This window comes from Oncorhynchus tshawytscha, linkage group LG23, assembly GCF_018296145.1.
Source record: "Oncorhynchus tshawytscha isolate Ot180627B linkage group LG23, Otsh_v2.0, whole genome shotgun sequence".
Lineage (NCBI taxonomy): Eukaryota > Metazoa > Chordata > Actinopteri > Salmoniformes > Salmonidae > Oncorhynchus > Oncorhynchus tshawytscha.
Genome location: NC_056451.1, coordinates 10,571,210 through 10,592,432, shown reverse-complemented (window position 1 = coordinate 10,592,432; position 21,223 = coordinate 10,571,210). Strand labels below are relative to the sequence as shown.

Below are 21,223 nucleotides of genomic sequence, written 5' to 3'. Positions count from 1 at the left end.
AAGTTATAATTACATGGTATTTGTTTGCTTTGTCAACTCTCCTTTGAGAGTGTTTTCTCTGAGCACATCCAACCCATGAAGAAGTATGACCATGACTGAAATGTTTTCCCTTGAACCTGAGACCAATGCTGTGTCCACTAGCTCTCTACAAATGTCAGCTGCAAGGTGCTCGTAGTCCAAGGTGAGATTCTTCAGACTGTCAGCCATAGTTCCCTTCACATTGACCTCACTCTCCTGCTGCAGGACTAGGGATTGATGTCTCTCTGTTTCCTCTGCATTCTGAATATCTCTAGCTTGTACCCCCAGAGGCTCTGGCATGTCCAACTCTGGTGGGTTGTCCTCATCCTTGACACTGGAAGGTTCTTCACTATCAAAAATAGATGACCCTGGTCTTGACTGTATGCAACCTTGAGAATCTGAAACGGACGAATCCTCAACAGTTTGCATGAGGCACAGGGTCTTCACTATTAATTTCTGTTGAGTCAACTCAATGACAGTCAGAGCTCTTTCAGCCACTGCATGCTCATCCAAGACTTCCCAGAGGCCACTGGACGCTAGGACCAGCATCTGGAAGGATGGGTCTGTGGGCAGCGACACAGAGTAAGGCACAGGGATGACTGACTTTTTCAGCTTGCGATCACCATAATGACCAAGCCCTCGGGTGGCCTCGGTCAGCCCCTCCACCAGACCGTGCTGTTTGTTGACGCTGATTGCCCCTCCGGACTGGAGGATGCGTTTGCGCTCTTTAGGGTTGGACGTGCTGTGGTCTTTGGTCAGACGAAAGCCCCTGCCTTGTTTGTACAGCACCGCATGGACATTACCTGTGAAATGGGAATCAACAAGAGATTTGGGAGAAATGTGAATCAACAAGAGATTTGGAAATTGATAATATTCAATGAATAAGACTTGTTCTGTATAATTTTTTCAGTGTATTATTAGTATGCTGGTAAAATACTGACCACAGTTAGCAATGAGAATTCTTCCACCCTGTAACTCCTGTGAGGGGGTTGGTGTATTACTCTCCTGTCCTGTTCCCTGCTCCTTCCCGTCTGAGGAGGGCAGCCCACTGTCGATCAGGCAGAGGAGCGCTGTGCAGCCACTCCAGCGGATCTTGGAGGTCTCGTTCTTGCCAAGCCCCAGGACCCGGTCCATCTTCCAGAAGGCTGTGGTGAAGGCTAGGTTCACCTGTTCCATATTGGTCAGATTCTCCAGCTGCTCGGGGCCTAGGCCTAGTCCAATGTTCTGGGCCTGGCCTGGGTAAGGTCTGTTGTAGTCTTTCTGGAACAGGGCTTCAAAGCGTGACAGTAGCTTCACCTGGTCCTTCTCCAAGGAGAGCAAGGGGTCCTGTTTGGAGAGTTGTTCCAGGACTAAAACAGGCATCTCCCTAGATGCTGTAACTGCAGAAATCTGTCCGTGAAACCCGTCAAAGACCCCGAAAAAGCTGGTCCCCTCTTTGCCTCCATACCCCTCATGAAAAATGGTCACATCCTCCATGTTCTTTTTCCATGTGGAGTTTTTCTCCTCACACACTGCCACAGCACGGATGAACGGGTTGCTCCCTTTGTGCGTGGTAACGCTGTATTCTGCCATGCGCTGAAGTTGGACAAAGTCCACACACTGCACCCTGACGCTGAAGGGGCTCTTACCTTTCTCCAAATTGGAAGATGGGTTGCCATGGATATTGCTCCCACTGTGGTGGAGGGCATGGTGTTGGGAAGGGTACGGGCTTCCTGTGTCAGGACTGGAGTCAAAGGATTCCCCAGGGATCCCCTCTATGGGAATACTGGAGTGAGAATTATTCAAAGAATGGGAATACAAACACAAACAAATCAGGACTGAAATGTGTCACCATTTCATTTTCCATTTCACAAGTTCCATTATATTAGTAACAAATAATGACTTATTTCTCAAACTAGCCTAGTGAATATTTCCAGACATAATGTGAAGGGGTGTACCATGAGTCCATTTATGCTCGCCTCAAGTAATGGCAGTACTTTAGATTGAGTTCAGCTGTTTACTGGCCTTTCCACAGAAACAGTTTCCTTGGCAACTAAAGGCACTATGACAACATTGTGCAGCTTATGCGAGAGCCTTCCAATGATGATTTTTTTTTTTTCCGGAATCAAATGGAGAAAGATGTTTGGTAGGCTTTTGGTCATTATGGACATTTAGAGTAGTAGTCTGATTAATAGTGTTGAGTGGAAGGGGACAACAACAAAACAACAAAAAGAGTACAGGCTTGTGAATTTACTTAAAGTACTTAAAGAGCTGGCTTTGTGCACCTGTATGCCCCTCTTTTATCCAACAGATGGCAGCAGTAGTACACCATCTCAAAGGGGACCATGGAATAAGAGTCAGTGTGAGCCAGCCTACCTTATAGGCTACTCTTGAAATGTTGACAAAATCTATAATTTCATACTTGGAGTTTAATGAAATAATCCTTAAACAATTAGAATGAGAATTTTACATCCATACCATCATTAAAAGGCACCTCAAACACACTACATAACCAAAAGTATATGGACACAGAATCGTCTAGAATATCATTGTGTGATCTAATGTTAAGATTTTCCTTCACTGGAATGAACATTCCCAGACCATTATTCCTCCTCCACCAAACTTTACAGTTGACACTATGCATTGGGGCAGGTAGTGTTCTCCTGGGATCCGCCAAACCCAGATTCCTCCTTTGGACTGCCAGATGAGGAAGCGTGATTCATCACTCCAGAGAATGTGTTTTAGCAGCTCCAGAGTCCAATGGCGGTGAACTTTACACCACTCCAGCCGACGCTTGGCATTGCACATGGGGATCTTAGGCTTTTGTGGGGCTGCTCAGCCGTAGAAACCCATTTCATGAAGCTCCCGACGAACAGTTATTGTGCTGACGTTGCTTCCAGAGGCAGTTTGGTAGTCGGTAGTGGGTGTTGCAACCGAGGATGGACGATTTTTACGCGCTACGTGCTTCAGTACTTGGCGGTCCCGTTCTGTGAGCTTGTGTGGCCAACCACTTCACGGCTGAGCCATTGTTGCTCCTAGACGTTTCCACTTCACAATAATGGCTGAAATAGCCGAATCCACTAACTTTTGTATATATAGTGTACCTTACAGAACTTTGGTGAAAATGTTGTTATAACATACTGCTGAAATGTGCAGACATTACTGCATGACACATGGTTAATAGATCATTAGGGAAGCAGTGGGATGCAAGAATGTGTTCACTTCCTTCTTACCTTTAGGGGCTCCTGAGTGGTGCAGCGGTCTAAGGCACTGCATCTCAGTGTTAGAGGTGTCACTACAGACCCTGGTTCGGTTCCAGGCTGTATGACAACCGGCCGTGATTGGGAGTCCCATAGGGCAAGGCACAATTGGCCAGGGTAGGCCATCATTGTAAATAACAATTTGTTTTTAATGGACTTGCCTAGTTAAATAAAGGTTACATTAAAAATGATAAAAAATAAAACCTGCAGTTGACATGAAACACAAGGTGACACTTCCTGAAAGTCACAGCTGCTATCTGGCGTGATCTCCTTAGCTGTCGGCCTGCATCGCCTATCCTAGATGTCATCACCGTAACCCTGAGATGTCACTTCCCTGACAGTTCTATTACCATGATAACTCTCCTGGACTGCATACATTACTGCTATATTTCTATATCAGGTGATGAGAAGGAGACAGCGACACTGAAACTATAACACAAATTCCCAACTATCAGAACCAGGCAGTTGCCTGCAGGGATATGTCATCTACAGTAAGTTGTTTCAAAAAATGACTAACCAAAATGTGTCATTGGTAAACAGTTTACATTATCTCCATCATAGCTTGAATATTTCCTGTCAACTAAATATTGATAGGCACTTGACATTGATAGAGAACACTGAACACACACACACACGCACGCACAATTATACAACCTTTCCGCAGACCTTACACAACCTTACACTCAGCCCAGGGGCACTTTCATTTTCTTAAGCACTCTATAAAGTGTATAACCTTGCCTTCTAGATCATACCCAGCATGGTTATTTTGACGTTTGGTTCTTTGGAGGTTCTTTGGAAGTTGTGGGAATGTACATTTTTGGTTTCCCATTGGTTCTGGGAATTAAGCTGTAAGTTTCCTGGTAAAACTGAACATTTTTTTAAACATTCTGAGAACAGAAGTGGGCAGCATACCACCCTGCATCCCACTGCTGGCTTGCCTCTGAAACTAAGCAGGGTTGATCATGGTCGGTCCCTAGATTGGAGACCAGATGCTGCTGGAAGTGGTGTTGGAGGGCCAGTAGAAGGCACTCTTTCCTCTGGTCTGAAAAAAAGCAAATATCCCAGGTGCAGTGATTGAGGATTGCCCTGTATATGGTGCTGTCTTTCGGATGGGACGACGTGGTCACCAAAGCTCACATTGCACTTATCATAAGAGTAGGGGTGTTAATCCCAGTGTCCTGCCTAAATTCCAAATCATAGACATGTAATTATCCCCAGCTTCCAATTGGCTCATTCATCCCTCCGCTGTAACTATTCCCCAGGTCGTTGCTCTACACGAGAATGTGTTCTCAGTCAACTTACTGGTTAAACATGTTTAAAATCCTATTTACTCATACAAAGTTTTACATATTTGTCTATTCAAACAAACCCCATTTCAAAGAAAACACTCACTCATTAAGATCAGGTGTGGCCAATTAGTGGGTGCGGCCAACACATCTGAGCACACTTAACAAGACAGAGGATGGAGAGAGTTTTGTTGACCCAGAGAACGGAGTGTATATTCTTATTATGTTCTTTGAACGTTACTTGTGTTTTCTTGTGGTTTTTATGGAAAGTTCTCTTAATGCTCTGAGAACACGCCTTTAAATAGAACCATGAGGAAACCTGCAGAAAACGTTATACTGAAGTACTGAAATTCCCACAGAAGAACGTTGTTTCATAACGTTCTCGGGAACAATTTGAGAACATTATTTTAAATAGAACAATGAGGAAACCTTTAGGAAATGTTATGCTGAAGTACTGAAATTCACCCCTAAGAAACATATGGTTCTCAGAATGTTTCGCTCTAGCTGGATATCCTGCACCTTTCCTAGAATGTTGTATGCAAAATAATCATAAGACAACCACGCTCACAACAAACTCTAAGAAACATATGGTTCTCAGAATGTTGTGCGCTAGCTGAGTAGTTGCTGCACACATAGTGCCCTTTTATAGGTAGGCTACTCCTCCCATATTGCCTCAGATATATATTAATATGTTCTATTTGAACGTTTATTTGGTTCCTAGAAGAGACATGGAGCAGTATAAGCATTTATAACATCATACTGGCTGATATATTGGCCAATCACTGACATGGAACCATTCCCTTTTACTAGTTCTTTCTCCTTGTAATAAATAGCACCTCTCAGATCCGTTCAGACTGGTCCAACACGCTCTCTGTGTGTTTATGGCGGCAGGTTATTCATTAGGGTCACAGTCTCCGTCTCACTTGAGTGACATCTGTTTGAGCCAATAATTAATGGCTCAATAATTGATGTGGCCAAGGAGAGCAAGGCAAGGGCAGGTCATATAACTGAATATACTAATTTAGTATGAGGGGTCAGCCGGTAGTAATCTGAGCTAACTGAGTAAGGGTTTCTGTATGCATGCAATGAATCCATGACAACATTAGTAATCAAGGCTAGCATTATTTATTTATTTGTATACTATTTGTGCCAATTTCTTCTCCCTGTGACTCAGTGATTCCGCATGTTGATATTGGACATGACAAAGCCTCGGAATGAAGGTGGATTTGGAGCCAATGGGAGATGTCAACAATAGCTATATTGTACAATGTGGAGAGCAGAAAACTTAGTTGGGCTATTTGTTTGCATGTAAATGCTTTCCTTAACTTATGTTTGGATCTCAGTTCCATTCAAACAAACTCATTCCAATACATTTGGGGAAACATGTTTGTAATGTTGTTGTGTCATGGTCGATCTGAACTGCATGGTAACCATAGACTCCTAAACAAGCCGAAGCTTGTGTGCTTTGCTCTCATTTTTAAGGCTAACTTTATTGCCAAGGTCAAAGGTACTGTATAGCTCTTTAAGACTGAGAAAAAGAAAAGGCAAACGGCACATTTTAGACACATTTCGAAACCAAACTTCAAAAACTCTGTGTTCTGACCTATGTTTGGATTAGGATTTCATTTGGATTTCATTTGTTGTTTTGTGCACTCTAATAATTCTACCTTCACACAAAAATATTTGACTGGGACTTCTAATCAAATCCCTATCCTAACTTCAACCATGAAAGGCATGAAAGCAGTCTGCTGAAACATGAGACTGTAAAAACCAACTGGCATGTGATGCAGGTGTTCAGTCAAAGATTTATTTTATTTTACCTTTACTTAACTAGGCAAGTCAGTTAAGAACAAATTCTTATTTTCAATGACGGCCTAGGAACAGTGGGAACAGCTGTTCAGGGGCAGAACAACCTTGTCAGCTCAGGGGTTTGGACTTGCAACCTTCCGGTTACTAGTCAAATGCTCTAACCACTAGGCTACCCTGCCTAACAGCACCAGGTTTCAAAACGGTATAAAAACGGCTGGAAGAAATATGAAGTTCTAATGGACGTGGAATGTTAATTGAGGCACTTATCATACTGTGGAATCCGAGGTGAACGTGGACAGACACGCTGTCGGAATCTGCCCTTGTGTCCCAAGAGTATCCGACTTCAGAGTCTGTTCCTACTGTGTTACTACACATCCTCCTGCCTGTACATTAGCCCTCCAGCACGACACCGTTTTCTACAGGGAAGACCTACTCAATAGAAGCAATTGCGCAATGAACTTCTGTCTTTAAAAAAAAAAGATGACAGAAAACAACCAGCTGTTAGTTCAGCAGTGTGTGCTACTGCATATAAACACGCCTGTTGTTACACATCCACAGCCCACCAGATCAATTCTTCACAATCATAAAATGAATGTTTTCTGTGGCCAAAGGAAAAGATATCAAAAGTTTGGTTGGCATCGAATACGACGCAATTCATCAATCCAATCTGTGGTTTTCTCAGGAGTCCTAATAAACAGGTGATAAATAAATTTATTTCGCCCTGTGGTACCAAGGAACCTCAATACCCATTTGTCACACACTTAATGTCTTGCTCTCTGGTCATCAGGCGGCCTGCTTTGTTGTTTTTGGAGTTGGATTAGGGTTGGAAGTAAGCTCCCTCTGTCTGGAGAGGGGAGTTGTGTGTGTCAGGAATGTTGTCAGGAGTCTTTGGGCAGATATGCTACAGACTGGGCATTGACGCAAAGCCTTATGGGTTCATGGACTGGACCACAGACAGACTGAACAAATGTCTACAATATGTACCTGATGACTTATAGTGTTTTGGTTAGCTCAAATTGCTAACGCCGAAACCTGTTTATCAATGATTGTACTTCCTGATGGGAAGCAATCTGCAGGTTGACGTTTATTGTAATGAGTCTTGTCCTGGAGGCAGAACAGGATGATTTCCCCTTAAATTGATTATATTGTAAAAAGAAAAATGTGTTTATTTTTTATTTTTTTTGTTGCTTTTAGGTCTTAATTTAAATGTTAGGGTTAGGCATTAGAGTTAGGTAAAACATCAGATTGTATGACTTTGTGGCTGTGCCAGCTAGTGATCACTCTGCTGCGCTGCCTCCAGAAAAAGACTCATGACAAACAACGGCAATCGCAAGCTGAGAGCCTTCAATTGTGTTGTATGTTTATGTGACACTATAACGTGTGCATTTGACGTTTTAGTCATTTAGCAGAGGCTCTTATCCAGAGTGACTTACTGTAGTGCGTACATTTTTCTACATGCATGTGCAACGGTACAGTCCCATTGGTGAATTGTAGCATCAACAAAGTTAACAAAGTAAGACTCTTTTATTTGAAATTGTTAATCTTTTACACATGAACAGATATTATACACAAGCATTAGTGGTCCCTTTAAACCGTGACGTGGTCATTCAGAATGGTTATTGGGTGTCAGCTGGGATGGCTTTAAGGTGGAGGGCAAGGTCACACACAAACACCCATATACACCCACACACATACGCACACACACACAAAGAAACAAACACTTACACACCAACAGACACATACACGTAATGCAAGAGGAACTACAACACATACTCTAGCCAGCTAATGCACTGCAGACGTCAACAGAGGGGGGACTTAAAGTGCATACAGCAAAAGAGGAGATCCGTATCAGCCGTGAGTGATAACTACCTCCACTGAAGCAATGATCTTGGTGCGACACTATCTCTGAAAATATGATATCCCTAGAACACATTTATAGCTCAAACTGTGCCTCGCATTAGACAGAAATGACACTGCATAGTTCACTGGTTTGTCTTATACATTATTGCAGTACAATATAACTCCATGTCCTGTTCTTGGGTATGATTCAAGGGCAAGAGAATGGCACAGGAACGTTTGGGGCTAAGTAGCCCTATAATACTAGAAGGGGTGTCTGTGTGGGTACGACTAAGTACTAGCTACTATAGGAGGGAATTGTGATGAGTCAATGACTCTCTGAAGATGAACGAGTAGATTCGACAGGGTGGTTCTACAGTAATGAAGAGACTGGCCTGTAGTCAAGTGGAAGGGGAAATGCAGGGTTAATACTGTAGAGTAGTAGTAATCCAAATGGAATAGAGTGGGCAGTAGTCCAGATGTAATGCTTCAGGTTGTCTGGAGTCCATATGTGTTGGTGAAGATCGTAGTCTTCAGAGGAAACACACCAGGACGACAAACGGTTGGTTAAAAGCCGTGGGTGGCCGTCCTATCGCCACTGACCAGAATATCGGCTATTATTTGAGGTTATTTCCCCATGATTCTACATGTTGGATCGTTCACACCCAGCAGGTGATCGCTAACACACCGCGCCCATCTGTTTATTTTAGCCATTATTCGTTCCGGTGTGGTTCTTCTCTGAATGTAGGGGGAACAGCAGAGGGAAGGGGGACACTGATCAATTCTAGGCCATTGATGGGTTCCTTGGGAAATCCATAACGGGAGGTCTGGCCAGCCCAGTAGGGTTTATCTGGCAGTATGGGTTAAACAATACCTGTGTGCCTATTATCCTCATATTCTGGTGAAGGTGGCCTATGGTCCAAATGTATAAAGGGATAAGCAGAGGGAAGAGGACTCTGGTTCATAACAACTTCCGTGGCACGGCCGTCATGGGAAGTCCATAGAGTCTATAGGGTGGGGTTGTGAGTCAGTAGGGGGCAAACAGTAACTGTGTATGGGAGGTCCTGACAGGCCCGGGGGCGGGGCGGAGCAGGGCAGCAGGGAGGGTCTGTGTCTGAAAAAGGGTGGGGCCATGGGAGGGAGCGTGGGTGGAGCGGAGGCCGGGGAAGGCCGAGCCCATGGCTGCTGCTGCTGATGCCAATGCTGCCAGGTGAGCGGGCATTATCTGGGTGATTTGAGGTTGGCACAACTCCTTCCCCACTGTCAGCTTCACCTGGAGAGTGAGATTGAGAGAGAGAGAGAGAGACAGAGAGAGAGCGAGAGAGACAGAGCGAGAGAGAGACAGGGAGAGAGAAAGACAGAACAAAAAACTCAATCAGTGTCTGAGAGTATGGGTTTGAAGGTCAATGGAGCCCTTTGAAATCGTCTTCTGTATTAGTGATAGGGAAATGGGGCTTCCTCTGAACACCAAGATGGAAATTGTTATGTGCTGTCAATCAACTGACTCATGTATTCTAACCTACTGGGAGGAATCTTTGCTCTTTCCATATAAAAGTGTCTCCTCTGGGTTAATACAGTTGATGATGGGATTTAGATGTGTCATTTCCCACAGATTGTCAACCCCTGGGCCTGGTCGCAAGTTATCTCTGTCTGCCACTTTATGAGACCCGTGATGGAAACTCGACTTTCATTTTTTTTGGCCCCAGATGAATCCCCAATACATTCCACCTTTAGCATGTCGGTCTCAGACCTTCATTTTTACTAGGCCTGTAAAGTCACAAACCGTATCAACTTCATATCCAGGGGTTATTAAATAAACGAATAATGAAGAACACCGTTTTAGATTACAAAACAAGAAAGATATACCCACAATCGTGTCTCTCACATCTTGGTGACATAGATTTGTGGAGACTTTCTGATTGTTTAGGTGATTCCTATGATTCTGTATTTTGTCAGTATTGAGACAAGGAGGGACTTACTGGTTGTGTGGCCTGGACTTTTGGGGGTTTACTGTAGGGACTGTATTTGGGTTTAGCCGGTTTGCCCGCCGCTCGGTCTTTGTGACGTCTGCTGCTGATGTGCTGGAGGAGAGATGGAGAGGACAGTAAGGTTATAGAGTAAGAAAGAGTGAGACCACAAGTGATTGGTCCTAGATTTACTTAAACCTCTACAGGATCGGTGGGTCCCCCGCGGGACGGTTGAGCTAATGTAGGCTAATGTGATTAGCATGAGATTGTAAGAAACAAGAACGTTTCCCAGGACATAGATCTATCTGATATTTGCAGAAAGCTTAAATTCTTGTTAATCTAACTGCACTGTCCAATTTACAGTAGCTATTACAGTGAAATAATGCCATGCTATTGTTTGAGGAGATTGCACAGTTATGAACTTGAAAATGTATTAATAAACCAATTAGGCATATTTGGGCAGTCTTTATACAACATTTTGAACAGAAATGCAATGGTTCATTGGATCAGTCTAAAACGTTGCATAGACAATGCTGCCATCTAGTGGCCAAAATCTAAATTGTGCCTAGGCTGGAATAATACATTTATGGCCTTCCTCTTGCATTCAAAGATGTCAGTACAAAAAAACAATACAAATACGCATTATTTTCTTTGTATTATCTTTTACCAGATCTAATATGTTATATTCTCCAACATTAATTTAACATTTCCACAAACTGCAAAGTGTTTCCTTTCAAATGTTATCAAGAATATGCATATTCTTGCTTCAGGTCCTGAGCTACAGGCAGTTAGATTTGGGTATGTCATTTTAGGCGGAAATAAAAAAAAAAGGGCACATCCTTAAGAGTTAAGAGGCCTCAAAAAGACCAAGGAGTACAGAACACCACTAATTGATTTGTAAGGGTTGTCAGCTGTAGAGGTACAAATTAAAACAAGAAAATTGCCAGTAAATGCAATATGTCAAAATTGCATGATCAATGCAGCACTCTAAAAGTCCAAATATATATATAAAAAAACCAATTCAATTTTAAGACATGTTCCATTCATCCAGTTTTGAAAGCCTACCTATTCATTTGTTTCTATTCATTTAGTGTAATCAATGCCTGAAAACTGTTCTCTGCCATTTCAAGGTTATATTACGTAGGCTTAGTAATAATTTCTAATTAGACACTACTTCAACGAACCCAAGAGAGACAGATACAGTTATACCATTGATAAGAACATGACATTTAAATATAGTGAATTCAAACAATTTCCATTAAACAAATTCATAATTTTCACTCATGGAACTGTGATAATATACAATGGCTAATGTTCATGTAACACCCTGGTGTATCCCACCTGTTTTAGCTGTGTCTCGGAGTTGACGTGCACATCGCAGATCTCACAGTGAAATGTTTTGTTCTGCAGGCCCGTGGCTGCCTTGGTGGGCGGAGCTAGCTTACTCTTGACCCCTGGCCGGGGGAAGGACTTGATGGAGCCCACACCACTCCTGGCCTCTAGCATGGTCTTGTGTTTCGTACCTGGATGATAAAATAGGAAAAAGTGAGTCACAATAAGGTCTATAAGGCATTTGCATCCACAGTCATTTTCCACTATTATGTAAACAGCATTGAGAGGCACTGACATTATTTGCCAATGAATAGACCCTACCAATCAAATGAGGGACATGATTGGCTGTGTTCTTCACATTGACAGAAGAGTGAACTCTATTTAAGAGCTACTATTCAGGGTTAGTGATTGAGCCCCTAGGGACAGGAGGGACTGAGAGGAGGGCAGGTCCTCTCACCGCTGTTATGAGCCTCCAGTTGGGATGCCGAGTTGACGGCCATCTTGCAGAGCGAGCAGTAGAGCAGACGCCTGGCTTTCTCTTCCTCTGTCTCCGGGTCTGTCTCAGCCTCTTGCTCCATCTCCATGTCTGGTTCTAAAGGTGAGCTGGATTTGGGCGAGGCCCTGTCATCCCATCCTGTAGCTGAGGTAGTCTCTGTCCCTGTGGATGAATTGGGACTCGATGCCAGCGTAGGTGCCAGGGGTGGTAACATTGATGTCATAGGTGCCAGGGTTGATGTCAGGGATCTCAGGGTTGGAGCCAGTGTGAGCACAGGAGATAGTGGGAGTGGCGATGCACCTGGAAAGCCATCTGCAGAGGGCGATAGATATGTTAATTGACCTTCCCTGCTGAAATAACCTGTTACAAGACGACTACTGCACCAAAAATAATTGTCTCATGTATGGAGATCAAAGTAATCTATGGATCAATAAGATCTGATGAGAGAAACAACACAAGTCGGTATAAAAAATACTGTGAACTGGCTCCTCATTTACAAAAATAAAATGTTAGTCTTGGCAGCATCCCCTGATCGATGTCAATTCCTCTCAGTTCTCTCTACTGCAGTGACACAGAGTGAAGATCGCCAGCCAAGAGAGCGAATCAATAGTGAATTCATTTAATTTATATTACTCTACAATATCCAAATTACAGTATACACCGTTTACTCTAGTTGACACCTTTGATACTTTATATTTCTGTTATATCGCATAAAGCCACCATAATTAGCATTTGAGTGAAACCTTAATTGGACGGCAATTGATGGTGGGCCTCACCTTGTCTCTGATGAATACTATTTATGCTAAGAGGAAAACATTAACAGTGCCCCATTACCCCCCTGCAATTATCATCCAGATACTCCCAGCCTTCTTTTGAGTGCCAGGTATGAAAACACCCCACAGTCACACTATGCCAATCCCTCAATCAAAGCCAAGTCACTAGAGACCAAGAGCTGTCAACCTACCTCCTTCTGTGGGCAGGTTTTCAGCACAAGATAATGATTTGATTTGTCCTTGAAAAGCAGGGTTAAATGTGTTTTTGTAGTTTGTCTGTCACCATACATGTATTGTGCTTGCATGCGGGTCTCTATACATGTGCTTTTGAGTATGTACTCTCTCCATGTACACTGTGTTTTTGTGGTGAGTATATGCAGTATGTGTGTGGTTGTGTACTGTTCACACACAAGCATGGATGTGTCTCTTCATTGCTTCATCTTTTAAACAGGAAATCCCATTTCAGTGACCCACCTCTATTTCAATCAAGGGCGACCTGTTCAAAAGGCAATGTAGGCACATACATGTGTCTGTTCTTGCATTGCAGTGCACTCATCTTCCATAATGCCATTAAAGAGCCATTTGCCTTTCGCGAGCAGGTGATTATAGTGTACTTTGGCTGGCCTAAAACGCCCTCTACTCTGGGAAGGCTCCAGTAATCCATATCCCCACTCGCTGTGACCTAACTGGCTCTGTTAAGAACTCAATCACCTCTCATTAATGAAGGTAATGACTGTGATCAATCTAGAGAGGCAGCGGGTGGGGACTGACAGTTATGGGCTAAGAGAGGGGGGGGGTAGTGAGTGAGAGAGAGAGAGAGAAAAGGGGACACAAGGGGTAATAGAGTAAATAAGGAAAGGAGTAAGGAGATGGAACGAGAAAGAGAGATTGGAGAGGGAAAGAGAGCAGGGAGAGGAATGTAACAGTGAGAGAGAAAGAGGGAATGAAAAATACAGTAAGTGAAAGAAAGGTTAGGAAGTGCAGGGGCCCCAGAAGGAAAGGGGGAAGAGGAAATGAAATCAAAAGAGAAGAAATGAAATCAAAGAGAGGACACAATGAGAGAGAGAGAGAGAGAGAGAGAGAGAGAGAGAGAGAGAGAGAGAGAGAGAGAGAGAGAGAGAGAGAGAGAGAGAGAGAGAGAGAGAGGAGAGAGAGAGAGAGAGAGAGAGAGAGAGAGAGAGCCACAAAGAAAGAGGGCCACAAAGAAAGAGGGAATTTGATTGGGAAAAAGAGACAGCTATCATGACCCTCTTGGAGAGCTTCCCGTCCTTTTAGTCATCTGTTTCTTTTTTACCCCCCTTTTCTCCCCAATTTTGTTCTTGTCCCATCGCTGCAACTCCCCAATGGGCTTGGGAGAGGCGACGGTAGAGTCAGGCGAAGGTAGAGTTAAAACTTATTTGGTGTAGGGGGCAGTATTTTCACGTCCGGATGAAAAGCATGCCCAGAGTAAACTGCCTGCTACTCAGGCCCAGAGGCTAGGATAGGCATATTATTAGTAGATTTGGATAGAAAACACTCTGAAGTTTCTAAAACTGTTTGAATGATGTCTGTGAGTATAACAGAAGTCATATGGCAGGTGAAAACCTGAGAAAAATCCAACCAGGAAGTGGGAAATCTGAGGTTTGTAGTTTTTCAAGTGATTGCCAATCCAATATACTGTGTCTATGGGGTCAGATTGCACTTCCTAAGGCTTCCACTAGATGTCAACAGTCTTTAGAATGTTGTTTCAGGCTTCTATTGTGAAAGGGGAGCGAGCAGTGGTCAGGCTGAAAGCCTTTAGTTTAGTCACGCGCGTGGCCGTGAGCACGAGCTCCGTTCCCTTTCATTTCTAATGACAAAGGAATTGTCCGGTTGGAATATTATTGAAGATTTATGTTAAAAACATCCTAAAGATTGATTCTATACATCGTTTGACATGTTTCTACAAACTTTAATGGACATTTTCTGGACTTAGTACCCTCGCCTTGTGCGATAGGATTACTGGACTAAACACACAAACAAAAAGGAGGTATTTGGACATAAAGATGAACTTCATCGAACAAAACAAACATTTATTGTCTAACATGGATACCTGGGAGTGCCATCAGATGAAGATCATCAAAGGTAAGTGATTAATTTTAACACTATTTCTGACTTTTGTGACACCTCTCCTTGGTTGGAAAATGTCTGTATGGTTTTCTGTGGCTAGGCGCTGACCTAACATAATCGCATGGTGTGCTTTCTCAGTAAAGCCTTTTTGAAATCGGACACTGTGGTTGGATTTACAAGAAGTTTATCTTTAAAATTGTGTATAATACTTGTATGTTTGAGGAATTTTATTTATGGGATTTCTGTTGTTTTGAATTTGGCGCCCTGCAATTTCACTGGCTGTTGTCGAGGTGTACCAGAGAGTACCAGAGAGGCTTTATTAACACCCGCCAGCTTAACTCAGAAGCCAGCCGCACCAATGTGTCGGAGGAAACACCGCTCAACTGGTGACCGGTGTCAGCCTGCAGGCACTCGGCCCCACCACAAGGAGTCGCTAGGGAGCGATGAGCCAAGTGCCTTAGACCGGTGCGCCATTCGGGAGGCCCACATTGCCTGTTTCTATACCTCTATAGCTCTCAGTTTTCCCAGGAGATTTCCTTTGGCGATAGAGCAGAAATGCTCTTCTCAAATCCTTCCACTCTCGTTAGGCTTCCAGGCAATCACAGAGCTCCCCCTGAGATCTGATTACCTTTCTCAATGATGCTGGATTAAGCTCTTTAATTAAAATGATTGGGCCCCATTATATGCCACCATGACTTAAAGGACAGAAACCCCTCAAGGCCCTGCAGTTGTGAGGCATTCCTTCCTTTCTTCATTTAGAATTTCAGGCCAACTACATAGGCAGTTTTGAATCTACTGTGATTAGGATCTTGATAAAGTAGCTTTGATACAGAAGTGTATTTTTAATACTTGTGATTATCATTTGGATAACAGAGCAAAGTTATCTTTGAGATATTTCACAGCAGGGGTCATAGAACTTACGGTGACTCATTCAGCCCCTCCTTCCTCATTGGAATTCATTCTCCAGACAAAATCCTTTTGGAAAGTTTCCACAGCTTCAAACCTCCTCAGAACTTCTCACAAATGAGGGCATTTACAGGAAATCCTAGCTCCATGCAAGTGAAAAGCAGGTTTAATGCACAGAGTCATCAGCTTTGCCACTTTGTGATGCATGTCTGTGTTTAAGGGCTTTTTCCAACCCAGTGCATACAGATTTGGACTCTTTGAATTCCTTGTTGGTTAGGAGACGTGCATGGGGAGCTTTAGTGGTTAACTGATGGCTGAACAAGCCTAAGCACGCCCCCATGCCCAATGCCTGTTCTATTGTGCAGCTGCTGTCAGTGCATGAGGCATAGCTCCCCTGACAATCTGCTCTTTAATAGCTAATATCAGGGTACATTTCCTCAGGCACTGGACTGGAACTGAGAGATGGCGACTGCGTTATGGGCAACTCTTCTCTTTCTTAGCCACGTGCATGCGCACAAACGCACACAGACACACACGCAGACACACACACAGGCACACAGCTTGACAAGCATTGGCTAATCCATGCAATCTCACTGTGGCCGGCTGTCCATTCGAAGCCACACACAAGTTCACAAGTTTAAAACACACACACGCACGCACACATCCTCAAAATGCATACAGAAAATACATGAACTCACATGTACACAGAATGTGTGATATAATGGCTATTTGGCAGAAGTTTTGCATCAACACTGAGTGCCCACTATCAAAAGAGACTGCAGTTCTTCTCCCCATTCCTCATATCTGCTCTCAGTAGCCATTTCTCTTCCCTGACCTCTGCTTTTCATTACAGGAGCTCAAGGGCACTGATATACCGCTAAATACTTCAGCCCCAAAGATAATGTGGCGTTTACCCGCCTCGCCAATTAATTTCCCTGACATCTGAGCCCATTAATATTCATTACCCAACACCACTTTTGACAAACTGACGCTCCCACGCTTTGTAGACACGATAGTGAGGTGGAGGAGAAAACTGCTTGTTGTGTTTTGGGAGGTCAGTGATGAAAATGATTTATGGCTATTTGTTCCTTTTCCTGATACAGTGTTTAATGGTTTTGTCTTTGAGGCCTTTCAGGGTCTTATTTTTAAACATTATTTTCCACATAGTGAGACGTGGGCTTGTTCTTGAGACACACCTACGAGTGAGCTCTGGACTGCATTTCTCTAACATATGCATAAATACTCAGAGACATAACGGATGAATAAACAAAAGCTTGTTTTGGAATTCATTAGGTTTGTACCAGACTGAAGTGTGATATCAGCTCTCGTTAGAGGGGGTTTCAATTCAACTAACATGAGGAGGACCAAAACATACATTGACGAAATCCCCCATTTGTGGAGCAAAAGTTATATTAAAAAGTTACCTGGTATACTCTACCTTCACAACTCAAATCAAACTTTATTTGTCATATGCGCCGAATACAACAGGTGTAGACCTTGAAATGCTTACTTACGAGCATCAACCAGCAATGCGTTCAAGAAAGAGTTAAGAAAATATTTACCAAATAAACTAAAGTAAAAAATAATCAAAAGTAACACAATAAAATAACAATAACAAGGCTATATACAGGGGGTACCGGTACCGAGTCAATGTGCAGGGGTACAGGTTAGTCAAGGTAATTTGTATATGTAGGTAGGGGTAAAGTGACTAGAATTTGGGGACAAAACATTATCCCATTGGAATAAATAACTTATGATTTTTGAAATATGTTGATACTCTCTCTGTAAATTGTGAATGATCCTATTCTGCAGGTGTGAGCATGTGGGACCAGATGGTTCACAATGCAGTGCCTTCAGAGTGAGAACAGGAATCGCAGAACCTGAGCTCAATTATGGATGCTTGTATGTGCTCCAGAAATGTGCTCCTGGTTTAAAATCGCTTACTCATGGAACATTGGATTGCAGGCCCTAGACTGAGGCACTCAGACCTAATCCTGGAAAGCCATGGTCCAAGGTTTCATTGGTGCCATTTTATGAGGCAATTAAAGATGGATACAGGAAGACTTTAGTAGTGGACAGAGGTAACCCAGAGAGCACTCTGGTTCTCCAGGTCCTATGGGTTTAGCGGTAAGACTAATGGAATTGACAGAGGTCAGCCTCCGGGCCTCCACTGACTACATTTTAGAAAGATAAAGGAGAGTCAAGCTTATCTGGTCCTGGTGCCTGTCTCCTGTAGTAAATGTACATCATCACGATGTCTCCTGTATCTACTTCCCCCTGCTCCCAACTTCCTCTAGTTTGACACCATGATCAGATACAGTGGGGAGAACAAGTATTTGATACACTGCCGATTTTGCAGGGTTTCCTATTTACAAAGCATGTAGAGGTCTGTAATTTTTATCATAGGTACAGTTCAACTGTGAGAGACGGAATCTAAAACAAAAATCCAGAAAATCACATTGTATGATTTTTAAGTAATTCATTTGCATTTTATTGCATGACATAAGTATTTGATCACCTACCAACCAGTAAGAATTCCGGCTCTCACAGACCTGTTAGTTTTTCTTTAAGAAGCCCCCCTGTTCTCCACTCATTACCTGTATTAACTGCACCTGTTTGAACTCGTTACCTGTATAAAAGACACCTGTCCACACACTCAATCAAACAGATTCCAACCACTCCACAATGGCCAAGACCAGAGAGCAGTGTAAGGACATCAGGGATAGAATTGTAGACCTGCACAAGGCTGGGATGGGCTACAGGACAATAGGCAAGCAGCTTGGTGAGAAGGCAACAACTGTTGGTGCAATTATCAGAAAATGGAAGAAGTTAAAGATGACGGTCAATCACCCTCGGTCTGGGGCTCCATGCAAGATCTCACTTCGTGGGGCATCAATGATCATGAGGCAGGTGAGGGATCAGCCCAGAACTACATGGCAGGATCTGGTCAATGACCTGACAGAGAGCTGGGACCACAGTCTCAAAGAAAACCATTAGTAACACACTACGCCGTCATGGATTAAAATCCTGCAGCGCAAGCAAGGTCCTCCTGCTAAAGCCAGCGCATGTCCAGGCCCGTCTGAAGTTTGCCAATGACCATCTGGATGATCCAGAGGAGGAATGGGAGAATCTGGTCATCTGGTCTGATGAGACAAAAATAGAGCTTTTTGGTCTAAACTCCACTCGCCGTGTTTGGAGGAAGAAGAAGGATGAGTACAGCCCCAAGAACATGAAGCATGGAGGTGGAAACATCATTCTTTGGGGATGCTTTTCTGCAAAGGGGACAGGACGACTGCACTGTATTGAGGGGGGGATGGATGGTGCCATGTATCGCGAGATCTTAGCCAACAACCTCCTTCCCTCAGTAAGAGCATTGAAGATGGGTCGTGGCTGGGTCTTCCAGCATGACAACGACCCGAAACACACAGCCAGGAAAACTAAGGAGTGGCATCTCAAGGTCCTGGAGTGGCCTAGCAAGTCTCCAGTCCTGAACCCAATAGAAAATCTTTGGAGGGAGCTGAAAGTCCGTATTGCCCAGCGACAGCCCCGAAACCTGAAGGATCTGGAGAAGGTCTGTATGGAGGAGTGGGCCAAAATCCCTGCTGCAGTGTGTGCAAACCTGGTCAAGAACTACAGGAAACGTATGATCTCTGTAATTGCAAACAAAGGTTTCTGTACCAAATATTAAGTTCTGCTTTTCTGATGTATCAAATACTTATGTCATACAATGTGATTTTCTGGATTTTTGTTTTAGATTCCATCTCTCACAGTTGAAGTGTACCTATGATAAAAATTACAGACCTCTACATGCTTTGTAAGTAGGAAAACCTGCAAAATCGGCAGTGTATCAAATACTTGTTCTCCCCACTGTATACAACATTTACAGTAATGTTATCCAGGTGAAAACAAATGGATGTGGAGAAAGAGAACTATCAGCACACCGTTTCTGTTCTCCCACAGTTTTCTTTTGCAACCTTTACACCAAAGGGTCCTGGTCAGGTATTTCGGGAGACTCGGCACCTTTTGAAATTTGTTGGATGGATGTGACAAAGAAGAGTGACACACAGAGAGAGTGGATGGGTTTTGGTAAAAACAGCAGATACGGAAGGAAAGTAAAGGGAAATTACCAACCTTTCCTGCCAGTGCTGTAGCACATTGCTGGAGGGTTGATGCTCTTAGGGACTTCCTGGTTGGTGGTTTCCTTGGTGACCACTGTACCTTTGAGCTTACATTTGGTAGCTTCCAGAGATTTCAGCTTCTTGGCATGTTTTGTTCCTTTGTAGTGGGCTACAGCTTGGCTCTGTGAGAAGAACAAATAGCAGGCTCAATTTAAACCAGGCCAAATTATGAGCAAACACAAACTCAAATCAGTGACCCATGAAATATACAACACAGTGAGCAGGCATCACAAAGCATTGCCTTTTATAGTGCTGATTAAACACAAACTTTAAAGGGGTTCAGCATCAAAAGAACATCCATGACAATAACAAAGACCATGAGCTGCAGAGTTTAGTCCAATTATATTTACAATGTTATCCATGCTCCTTTGCCTGTTATGTGATTTTTTTCTTTATCTCACATCTCAGTACAGTATCAATGGCCATGTGATGGGTGAATCTGTGATAGTCTGATGTATTATTTATGTAGCTGTTTGAATTTATTCCAGACACGATTTGTCCAAGATTCACCTTCACAACAGATTTACCTGGACTCGTGGACTGGATCACATGCAAAAACTTTCAGTCCTCCTTGTTTACCTCCACATACTTCCTGGCTGACTTTGCCCGTGGCAGGAAAGGAAGGTATTAGGAAAAATGGTATTGCCTTTTGTGCCAACCACATCCCCAGTAAGGCATTGTTAGCGTCTGTATGGGCTACGAGGGAAGTTTCAATCAAAACCATTGAGACAAAGAATTCTTACTTGCTGTTTGCAATTTTTAGGAGAAAATGAGCTTTCTCCATGCCAATTAGAGCAAATCAACAAAATGGAAATTTCCAGATAAAACTCCCTTTCTCTGCACTCAACCTAAATTGATTTAGTCTGTGGAGGTCATAGACAATTATTGGCATTGGAAAATGCATAAAATACTAATCCTCTGCTGCAAAAAACCAAGCATGGCACTAGCTAGTTTTCCATCCAATTGGCAACAGATTTTCATGCGAATATTCTAAAATCTGAATTAAGATATTTTCCCACCAAAGATCTGTGCATGATGACGTAATACATATAAACATATTGTGTTATACTATTGCAGTAAAATATAAATTAAATGGATTTACATCGCATTTTCAACTCTAGTGATCGTTTTGTCAGAATAAATGTTGCGTTTTATAGCGAATCTTTGGTCTTGGCACGTGCGGTGCGGGTAGGCTACCTACACGATGAGAGCAAGATTATTTTTGTTTTTCAAACGGCAGCCAAGCATCGATTATCATGCCATCAGAATAAGACGCTAGATATTTATTGGAAAGG

The 21,223-nt window shown here is 43.1% G+C and overlaps 2 protein-coding genes across 3 annotated transcripts in view; both read right to left on the bottom strand.

Annotated features, from left to right (window-relative positions):
• Window positions 1-9: 9 nt before the first annotated feature.
• Window positions 10-1,966, bottom strand: LOC112222560 (protein phosphatase 2C-like domain-containing protein 1). The gene is made up of 3 exons (XM_024385309.1): window positions 1,956-1,966; window positions 960-1,783; window positions 10-821 (listed from the first exon to the last, which is right to left on the bottom strand). The coding sequence occupies exons 1-3, from the start codon at window positions 1,964-1,966 to the stop codon at window positions 10-12; spliced, it is 1,647 nt and encodes a 548-aa protein (XP_024241077.1).
• Window positions 1,967-7,857: 5,891 nt separating this feature from the next.
• LOC112223009 (zinc finger protein 385D) overlaps window positions 7,858-21,223 on the bottom strand; it is a 40,922-nt gene continuing 27,556 nt past the window's right edge. For both annotated transcript variants that reach the window (XM_024385920.2, XM_024385922.2), the window contains 5 exons: window positions 19,882-20,050; window positions 11,945-12,295; window positions 11,497-11,678; window positions 10,168-10,269; window positions 7,858-9,461 (listed from right to left, as the gene is read on the bottom strand). In XM_024385920.2, the coding sequence (XP_024241688.1) occupies window positions 9,216-9,461; window positions 10,168-10,269; window positions 11,497-11,678; window positions 11,945-12,295; window positions 19,882-20,050 (1,050 nt within the window). In that variant the 3' untranslated portion in view covers window positions 7,858-9,215. The remainder of the gene's footprint in view (window positions 9,462-10,167; window positions 10,270-11,496; window positions 11,679-11,944; window positions 12,296-19,881; window positions 20,051-21,223) is intronic.